The sequence below is a fragment of the Olea europaea genome, unplaced genomic scaffold (assembly GCF_002742605.1).
Source record: "Olea europaea var. sylvestris unplaced genomic scaffold, O_europaea_v1 scaffold1031, whole genome shotgun sequence".
NCBI lineage: Eukaryota > Viridiplantae > Streptophyta > Magnoliopsida > Lamiales > Oleaceae > Olea > Olea europaea.
The window spans coordinates 153575-164417 of NW_019227643.1; the positions used below are offsets into that span (position 1 = coordinate 153575).

General features: G+C 38.5%; 1 protein-coding gene across 1 annotated transcript; it reads right to left on the minus strand.

Annotated features, from left to right (window-relative positions):
* Window positions 1–9466: 9466 nt before the first annotated feature.
* LOC111372795 lies at window positions 9467–10206 on the minus strand. Its single transcript, XM_022995202.1, has one exon. The coding sequence runs from the start codon at window positions 10028–10030 to the stop codon at window positions 9641–9643; it is 390 nt and encodes a 129-aa protein (XP_022850970.1). The 5' UTR covers window positions 10031–10206; the 3' UTR covers window positions 9467–9640.
* Between the last annotated feature and the right edge of the window lie 637 nt (window positions 10207–10843).

Sequence of the window (10843 nt, forward strand, 5' to 3'; positions counted from 1 at the left end):
TTTTTTTCTTCTTGTATTAGCAAAAATGAATTTTCTCTTATATTTTGAAAATCTTAGTCATATTTATATAAGTCCAAGCGGGCCTGACCTGACCCTGTCAAATATTTAATTAACTCATTTAATTAAATTTGATCCGTGAATTAATTAAGGCCTATAAATAAACAACTCAATTAATTAATTATCTAACGCTTGTAAAATTAATTAATTGACAAATCACAATCTTTCGGTTCTCATTTTGTGTACGACCCATCAGATTTCCGATCACAATGTCTAACGACGTGAAATATTATTTTGATCTAATCAAAATTGATAAATTAATACACCCTTTTAATTTATCACCAATTCATACTCGCCGTCCCAGATTGACATCTAGTAATGTGTCATGGCAATACATGTGACGGAAAATATCACATGTTATGACAAAACCAAGCTCATTTGTTTACCATAATTCGTCAACATGATCCGATCAATTACGAGATATAGAAGTATGTCAATCTCGATTATCGATCATCTCGTTCACTCCACTATTAAGTCAATATAAGTCGAAAATTTCTTTTCGACTTATAAGTACACATTGGCCAAGAATTTCGTCATCGACTTAATTGAATAAAATGCAGATTATAATCTCTTAGTATCTAAGAGTGACGAATCTTCTATTAGTTATTCACAATCTTCATACGATTCTTGACATACCCGAATGATGTCGTATTAGCGGCTCTTGGTAGAACAACATCCAATACCGTCAAAGTATGACTGTCCTCGTATATGGTACCATGACGACTTCGAGTCAAAGGACCAATTTCACTACCGAACGTTAGAGATTAAGGACTGACACTCAGATAGTTATCCATGTAGAATCTCTCGGTGGGTTCCAAAATTTTGTTCTATAACAAAATATCTACGTGTTCATTTAAGTGTCATCACACTTTAGCTTGTGAGATTAACTACTTACTTCATAAGTAAGAAATGCCACACGTGATGGTCTATCCGTAATAACGATATCCGTGTCTCGTTATTACTTATGACCATGGACGATTTAAGATTCAATATATAATTTGTATCTCACAATCGCAACTCCTTGTGATTAACAAATTATCAAGATTTGAATCTATAGATTCTATTATTCAATTTAATTGAATATTAACTAAATAATAAATTTGTCATTAAATTGCATTAATTTTATATTAAAAGTATTTATGTCCAGGATTGATTGGATTTTGGGTATAACACTTACAGTTCGTACCGAAAAATAATAGTTAAATGTCATATGTCCTCACCGGACACAAGTTGTGTTTCAAATGAAACAGTCGAAACTCAATCATAGCAAGTGGTGTCAGAGTTAAAGGATCACTAGAGAGCGAAAATGCTACTCTTATATGCATATTTTCTTTAACCTCTCTCTTTTTTATGATGATAAGAAACCCTAATGACAACTCACTTATTTGTAAGACAAACCTAATAGAGGTCGATCCACTTAATGACACCGCAAAGCTGCTATAATTAGGATCCACAACTTACGAATGGTGTCTGTGTAGAGTTCTGCAGGTTCTTACAATTCACTAACTTCAAGCTATCTTGTATGAAATGTAGGTATTAGTATTTGTTGACATGCTAAAAGTGCAGCCCAATTCAAATAGCCCAAAGAATGAAACACAACTGGGCAATTCAGGATAAAGGCCCAAATAGGGTTATTAATTAATGCAGTGGAAGCCCACGAACGCGGTAACACCATCGCCCAAACTTATAAGACGCCCAAGATCTGAGCGAATGAAGTGTCTTGCAGTCGCCCAAAGTTATGACCCTGTTCTCGTCCAAACCTTTGAATCGCCCAAGATCTTAGCAAACATGAGATGTTATGGTAATCCAAAAGTGCAATTATCGAAGCAGTTATTGGGTAATCTTATCATGTTCCACGATTCAAGGATGTTCAGTTGAGGACGGTTGAACGACAAAGAGTAGTGTCAGCAGTTAGAGACGACAGTTCCACGATAAGTTGGCCACCATGAAGAAAGAGGGTAGTTATAAAGCAATTAAGCGGTTACTAAGGGATTGATCACAAAGAGAGTATCAAAGGAATATAAAAAGAAGAAAAGACATAGAGTAAAAGACCCCCGAATCAAACACTCTCAAACAGAGAATATGTAATTTCAATTTCTAAGTTTAGACTTAAAACATTTCTTTTCAGTACTCGTGTGCTTGCGCCCCTTGAAGGCATTTCTATTTAAGTTTCAATTGTAAAGTCATTGCCAAAAAACACCATTTTTTGGGATTTTGTCTCAAGAGGTTTGTCCCTTACACAATCGTCTGATTCATTTTTAATTGTTAGTGACTACCCACGCGAAACAATTTGGCACACCCAGTGGGACCTTGGTGTTTGGTGTTGAAGATACAAAAGGTGGAACAATATGCCTCAGAAATTCGATAAGGAAGCAGTAAGTCAGGGAGGAGTTCAGTCTGTGATCGAGCGATATGAGGAGCAGCATAGCTCTCCACAAACAGATGGACAGAATCAGAGCAATCACAGTCGCTATGAACCAATGACAGAGTTGAGTCCTCAAACCATGCGTGTATTACTCGGAGAACTCACACAAGATGTCGTTGAACGGGTAAATCTACGAAGTATTCATAATATGGAAAGATTTACCCAGAATGGGAATGCACATTATGACAACATGGCCAAACAACTGAATACTTTGAACGAAATAATGAATAAGTTGGTAGGCCAAATTTGTCAGTCAGTTGTGCCTCTTACAAACCATTTTCAAACTAGGACAATTGTAGGACATAATCCCCCAGCCCTAAATTTAAATCAAGGGGTAAAACCATATTTTGATCCCTCTACTTTAAACCAGGGGGTGGTGCAATATCAAATCAGAATAGTGGCATTAGTACATCTAACTTGGGGGTAATCCAAATGTAAGAGATAATGTCCTAAATAATGGGCAGAATACCCCACGTGTTAACGAGGGAATAAATGTTCAGGCTAATGGTAACAATGGCCCAAATCATGGTAACTTTGTTACCAATCAAGGACCAAACATCAAGCCTCAAGCAAATCAACCGGTCAACCAACCTGTAGGAATTCCATATGACCCCAACGTCATGTTGAGGAATCAGATTATAGAAATCGTACAGGACTAGATGGCTTTTGGAGTACGTCCTATCATTAGACCGACTTACACAAAGCCATATCCTGATTGGGTATACCAAGCATATCCATGGCCTAGAGGGTATAAAGTGCCAGAATTCTCACTGTTTACCGGTTTAGGAGAGGTGTATACTCTAGAACACATAGGGCGATTTATACTGCAAAGTGGTGACGTAACTGATTACCATAAAATGAGGTTGTTCCCTAGTTCATTAACAGGAGTAGCCATCTCCTGGTTCATCAATTTGCCAGCAAACTCTATTCAAATATGGCAACAATTGGAGCAATTGTTCCACGCTCAGTTTTATAAGATTGAGTCTGAAGTTACTTTGGCCGATTTGACGAATCTACGTCAAATGCCAAACGAATGGGTAGAAGGTTTCCTTCAAAAGTTCAAAACAACAAGAAGTAAATGTTTTGTACCTTTACCCGAAAAGGAGTTTGTCAAAATCGCTCAAGGTTGTCTAAGCTTTGATCTGAAGAAGAAGTTCCAAGACAAGGAATTTCCTTATATTTTCCAATTGAGCGCGAATGTGATTAGGTATGAATGATTAATAAGAGAGGAAGAACAAATGAAAAATTCCAGCAAAGAGACTTATTATAGAGACCCAAATTTTGATTTTCATACTATTAACGATGAGTATTACGATCAAACTGAAATGTGTTTGGCCGAATTAGTTAAAGGAAATACATATACTTGTCCTATAATGGCTAAGCCTAGACCGTCAGGCAAATATAAGCCTATAAAAGATGAAAAATATAAAGGCTAGAATATTCTCGTTCGATGTAATCAAAGCTGACCTTATATTTGATAAATTATATAAGGATAAGCAGATAAAGCTGAGCGATAAGCATAAATTGACAAGCCCTGAACAAATTAAGGGTAAAAAATATTGTAAGTGGCATAATGCATAGTCACATTTGACTAACAATTATTTGGTTTTTCACCATGTGTTACAGGATGCCATTGAAAAAGGACGAATTACGTTCGAGGATAAGAGAAAGATGGTAGTGGATGAAAATCCTTTTCCACAGTCACTTGGAATGAACATGGTGACGTCTGATTTCGGAAACAAGTTGCCAAAATTCAAGTTGGTTATAGATGATGGAGAAGAAGAAGTTGGACCACATCCCAATGTCTTTGAACATATCAAAGGGAAGGAGCCCAAAAAAGACGAAGATGTCCTATGTGCAAGGTGCAAAAAAGAAGTGAGTGCAAATGCAGAAAAACCAGGGATATGGCAGCATCACCATCGCCCTAGTTTTTTCCCAAACACTCAGCCTGGTAGAAGGCAGGGTATATCGTTCTATAAGGAACCTCCTTTTGAGAGGCAGTTCAGGGTAGTAAATAATGGGAGAACATTCAAAACGCAAGCTCGCCAACCAAATGTATGGCATTCTTTCCAGTATGAGGCTGGAAGGGCGATACCTTTCAATGAGATGACTAGAACCCAACAAATGCATTTTCAACGGAACTACAGGTGAATGATGAGGTAACAACAGGTAATGTTGCGTCCTAAGGCACCTCGACTACTCAAAGCTGCTAATCAGAATGTTCTCAAAGACAGTGAAGAGACTGGTACAGGCGAACCTATGGAAGAATTGCCAAAGACTTCTTCTGGGAGGTCGAAGTTTGAGCGAGACAGAGGGGATGGAGAACATCCAGATCAGCCCCTTACTATCCAATTTGGTACATTACCTCCCGTTGTGGCTAATAACTATTTACTAGCTAATGAGTTCAAGAATAAAGAGAAAGGAGAAGAAGAAAAGGAGGATAACGAAGAGGAAGCATGCATGTTGGAATATGAAGAAGGCCAAACTTCTAGAGAGGCCTACAATGGTGAAGAAGATGATGGTATGACAGACATCGAGGAGGAAATCGATCTGGAAGCGGAAAGAAGAGGAGTATCGTACAATACTCTGTTGAAGCAATTATATCGAGAGGAAGTTCATGAAGTAGACTTATTGGGAGAACCATCTGGGCGTTCTTTTGATTTTTACGTGTTGTACGGGACACCCAAAAGAAAGAAGAGAGTGCCTCTCTCTGAAAAGTATGGATCACCTCCAAGAATAATGCCTCCTCCCACAGGTTATGTAACTGAAGAAGAAGCATTAGAAAACAGTAAAAAGGAAATTCAGGAGACAGATGCTCAGTGCGATATGCTGCACGTTGACTTATCACAAAAGGTTAATTCAACAAAGGACAAACAGGAAGTAGAAATAGGTGCTGCCAAAAAAGTTATTTTTAAGCGACCAACCATGAAATTGACCAAACACTTGAGGCCATTGTACGTTAAAGCTCTAGTTAACGGCATACCTGTGGCAAAAGTGCTTGTCGATAATGGAGCAGCTATAAATAACATTCCATCTAGGATGATGAGGAAATTCGCAAAGAGAGAAGGTGATATGATCCCAATGGAAGTCATCCTGACAAGTTTCAATGGAGGAGCAACTTCAGCTAAAGGGGTTATGCTATTGGACATAACTATAGGAACAACTACTAGGACCACTGTCTTCTTTGTAATAGATGGTCCCACTAGTTACAATGTGTTATTAGGAAGAGATTGGATACATGGAAGTCGCTGTATACCTTCATCGCTCCATCAATGCCTAGTTTTTTGGAATGACAAGGGCGAAGCCGAGGTGGTGCAGGCCGATCATAGGCCTTTTGTCACAGAAGCAAATTCAATGGAAAGGTTCATGTACGAAGGAAATTATGGACCTGTCAGAGTAGTCCAGGATGGAGAAGAAACTCAGATCGCCGCGCAGAGTGAAGAACTATTTTCGGTGGATGCACTCACTGAAATGTTCAGTCAGATGAGGCCAAACATAGTGGCCCTGGAGGAGCCAGTAATTGGCAAAAGAATAATCAAGGAGTTTTAAATGAGTTGTAAGCAACGAAGACAAATGGCCGATATTTAGGCCTTCAAAGCCAAATTAATGGCTTTCAATGAAGAATGCATGGACAAGACGAAAGAAGCAGCAGCCTTGAAAGCATTGAGAGACAAATTGGCAGTGTTCGAGTTGGAACAAAATATTGGTCGAGAAGTCAACAAGGTGGATTGTTTAGAAGAAGAAGTGCTTACAAGGGAACTGGACGACGTAGTGATAAGGGTCGCCAAGCCTGGATACACTCAAGCACAAGACCCCCTGCTTAAAGTGAATATTGGCAATTAAGGAGAAGATCGTCCAACGTTCATCAACCAAATGCTCAATCAAGAGGTTAGTGATAAATTAATCGCTTTATTAAAGGAGTACAAAGATTGTTTTGTTTGGGAATATGAACATATCCCTTGTTTAGATAGAGATTTGGTGGAACATAGATTACCAACCAAGCCTAATTTTAAACCCCATAGGCAACCTCCTAGGCGTTTCGCTCCTAATGTACTCCCTGAAATTAAGGACGAGATAGAGCGATTACTAAAAGCGTGTTTTATTAGAACGGCCAGATATGTTAAATGGTTGTCCAATATCATGCCAATATTAAAAAAGAATGGTAAACTAAGAGTGTGCATAGACTCTAGGAATTTAAACATAGTCACACCTAAAGATGAATATCCAATGCCCACGGTAGATTCTTTAGTAGACTCAACTGCCGGACATGTGATGTATTCCTTCATGGATGGGTATTCAGGATAAAATCAAATTTACATAGTTGAGAAAGATATACACAAAACTGCCTTTAGATGCCCTGGGTCTCTAGGATGTTTTGAATGGGTAGTTATACCTTTCGGCCTGAAAAATGTAGGAGCAACTTATCAAAAGGCAATAAATTTATTTTTTCATGATATGATAGGCAAGTTTATTGAAGTGTATGTAGATAATATAGTGGTCAAATCCCTTAAAGAAGAGGACCATTTTGAACAATTAAGACCTTGATTTGAGCAAATGAAGTAATATAAACTAAAGTTGAATCTATTGAAATGTGCATTTGATGTTAATGCAGGGAATTTTCTTGATTTCTTAGTACACAAAAGGGGGATTGAACTTAATAAAAATAAAGCGAAGGCCATTTTAGAGGCCAAATCACCTAGCAACAAAAAAGAATTGCAAAAGTTTCTAGGCCAAGTTTGGCCGAAACCAAGTTGACGAGCAAAAAATTGGGGAGCATATATTTCAACCCCAGCTTTGGCATTAGTTCCAGTCAAAATATCATGGAACAACTCCCTCCCTGTCAAAAACTGAACCCAAACGAGTAGAGAGGTGCTCGCATTGTCTAGGGTAGATGGGGGATGCACATAATCAGGAGTTAAAAAGGGAGGGAAAGGAAAGAAAGAAGGAATTGAATTCAAAGTATAAAAGAATGAAAAAATATCCCTTTTGGACATATGTACAGGCTCAGTGGGTCAATAGCTAGCCCAAAACAACTAGCAGAATGAAGGGAAAGGGATAGAGCACCAAGTGATGGAAAATAGGCTCTCAACCACATTTGAGTGAATCAAAGAGGCCCACTGCCAGTGGGAGATGCACCATTCTTCAATTGGAATTGGAGAGAAGTCATGCCTCTATAGAGGGCGGCCAAAAAGAAAGAACACAAATTCAGAGGCCTACCACGCGCCAATTTGTGCGCTATGGGTAAATAGCTCATAGAAGGCTTTAGGCTTGACACACACAGAATATATTTACAAAGCCAAATTTGAAGAAAAGTCACACGCTCAGTATGAGAAGACTCAGCGCTCGAGTGATTATAATAGCCTTGCAGGCTTAAATAGGACTCGGTGAGTTTTTTTTCAAATTTTGGGGCGACACCAGAAATCAAAATACGAGGGAAAATGGTATCGCCCAAATGTGACAAATTTACTAAGGCCCCAACATCCCTTAAAGTAATGGACATGGGACCAAGAGGGAAAACAAAAGTATTATACTCAGAGGACCAAAAACTTAATGCAATAGGAAAAAGCGCTGAATCAAAAATAGGGGGTTGAAGAGAGATTTCTAGCAAATCAGAAATCCTAACATTATCAAAAATTACCTTAGTAGGACCATGGTCTACAAGGCGAGCATGCCATCTATGGAAAATAACATCAGATTTAGGTCAAGTACGAATACCTCTTTCGCGAAGCGACCTCAACGGCAAAAAGTTTAGAAACGGAGGGCCTTGAATACAAGGGAACAGTTGGCCCACTGCCACTTGTTCGACGACCTCGGCGTTGTTGAATGAGGGACCTAGATAGAACTCGTTGAGTTCGGCATTGGCTGGTGCAAGGAAGTTAGGAGATATATATGGTCGAGTGAGGAGTTTCTGGAAGTCTTTGAAACTGAAAGAGTCACTAGATTGGATTGTGAAGCAGCCATTAGGAACGAAATAAAGCTTTGTTGAAATTTGCTTGAGAAACGTAGTAGAGAAGCAAGAAGATGAATAGTAATATTGCGAGAGAGAAGCGCGAAGTAATGAGGCATGATTTAGTAGTGCGATAAAATGACGTGTATTTGGGGGTTATAAGGGTTTGCAACGTTGCACCTTTTCAGGATATGGAAGAAAATAATGATTGAAATTCTTGGGAGTTTCAAATGTTGCTGGGAAACACAAAGTTAATATGGTAAAAATTAATAATTTGTATTAATTCTGCCATATTGGAGGGTAATTGTTGACATGCTAAAAGTGCAGCCCAATTCAAATAGCCTAAAGAATGAAGCTCAACTGGGCAATTCAAGATAAAGGCCCAAATAGGGTTATTAATGAATGCAGTGGAAGTCCACGAACGCAGTAACACCATCGCCCAAACTTACAAGACGCCCAGGATCTGAGCGAATGAAGTGACTTGCAGTCGCCCAGAATTATGACCCAGTTCTCGCCCAAACCTTCGAATCGCCCAAGATCTTAGCAAACATGAGATGTTATGGTTATCCAAAAGTGAAATTATTGAAGCAGTTATTGGGTAATCTTATCACGTTCTACGATTCAAGGATGTTCAGTTGAGGACGGTTGAACGACAAAGAGTAATGGCAGCAATTAGAAACGGCAGTTCCATGATAAGTTGGCCACCATGAAAAAAATGGGCAGTTATAAAGCAATTAAACGGTTGATCACAAAGAGAGCATCAAAGGAATATAAAAGGAATAAAAGACATAGAGCAAAAGACCCCCGAATCAAACACTCTCAAACAGAGAATATGTAATTTCAATTTCTTAGTTTAGATTTAAAACATTTTTTTTAATACTCGTGTGCTTGCGCCCCTTGGAGGCATTTCTATTTAAGTTCCAATTGTAAAGTCATTATCAATAAAACACCCCTTTTTGGGACTTTGTCTCAAGAGGTTTGTCACTTACACAATCGTCTGATCCCTTTTTAATTGTTAGCGACTACCCGCGCGAAACAGTATTACTACAAACTGTTTCTTTTTTAAAGTAAACATCCATAAATTTACATTATATAATGACAGTGTTCCCACTGCTATAGTGTCATAATTGAATGGACCAAAAGTAGATGGATGATTAATTCCATAAATACAATCTAATAATTCAAACCAAATAAAGTGAGCAAGAAGATGATTAGTTACTACAGACATTCCATGCCTCTGGCTGCTCAGGATTAGCTCGGTGCAAGTTAGGATGTCCACAACATAGTAAAATTACGAGACTTGTGAACCAAAAACTGAATGGAATCCCAGCAAGACAACTGGTTTCTAATCGATTCCCTCCTGATGCTACGCTTTCATGCGCCGGAGTAGATTTCACCGTTGCAGACACAACCAGTGACGAGCAATCTGATGAATGACACGGGGGGTTCGAGCTCGGCGGTTGCGTGTTCTGAGGGTGGAAAAATGCGTATGCTTGTGGAGAGAGGGCCATGGGACTCTCATTCTTGAGCCCGTGAGCTCGATCCTCAGCTCTAGAAATGGAGACCAATGAAAGAATGACAAAGAGTACCAAATTAGTCATTTTGGGGGAGCTAAGGTTTCGAGCGTGAATACAGGTGTGCAGACATGGGCTTGCTTTTATAGGTTGTAATGTGGCTTGTTTGCTTGAATTTGAATCTTTGTCTATGAGGTGGCTTCAAAGGAAGGGAGTTGATGAACATCAAATAATTAACAAAATATGAGGTCATGTAAATCCTTGAGTAAAAGAATAATAGAGAAGACCAGAGAACAAGAATAAATTATATATGCGCACATGGTTTGTACAAACTGATTCGATCGAGTAGAGACGAGTAAAGGATCAAGTTGATGTTTTAAAAAACGTCATGATTGGTATGTTAAATTAGGCCCTTGTTTGATTTAGATAAAAATCAAATTTTATAGTTGAACTAAGCATAAACTAGATAAATTTAATGTAACGTATCGAATATGTCCATGCACCATCATCATGATTGATTCTCACTAATGATCCTTCACATAGGGAAAGCAACAAAAAATTAGTAGTGTGTTTGCTTAGCTTAACGGGGCAGCAAAGGGTTATGACATGTACTTTTGATGATGGTAATTACGTTTACGCAAGTCCTAATTAATTGGGCCTGTGACAGCCTCGTCCCTGTCACCTGTTTTCCACATTATTGCAAATGCTCTAACGCATGCGTACAATAAATCAATGCATTTCTATTCTTAACCCAGAAAAATATGATGCTATTAATTTCTTCTTCTTCTTTTTTCATTGGGATTCAATTTGAGTGCGCTGAGTGTGAGTTCATTAATTTTCCAAATGGCTCATAAATATTTCACAAGTTACACACGTCTAAGTGACAAGAAATTTGAGGGG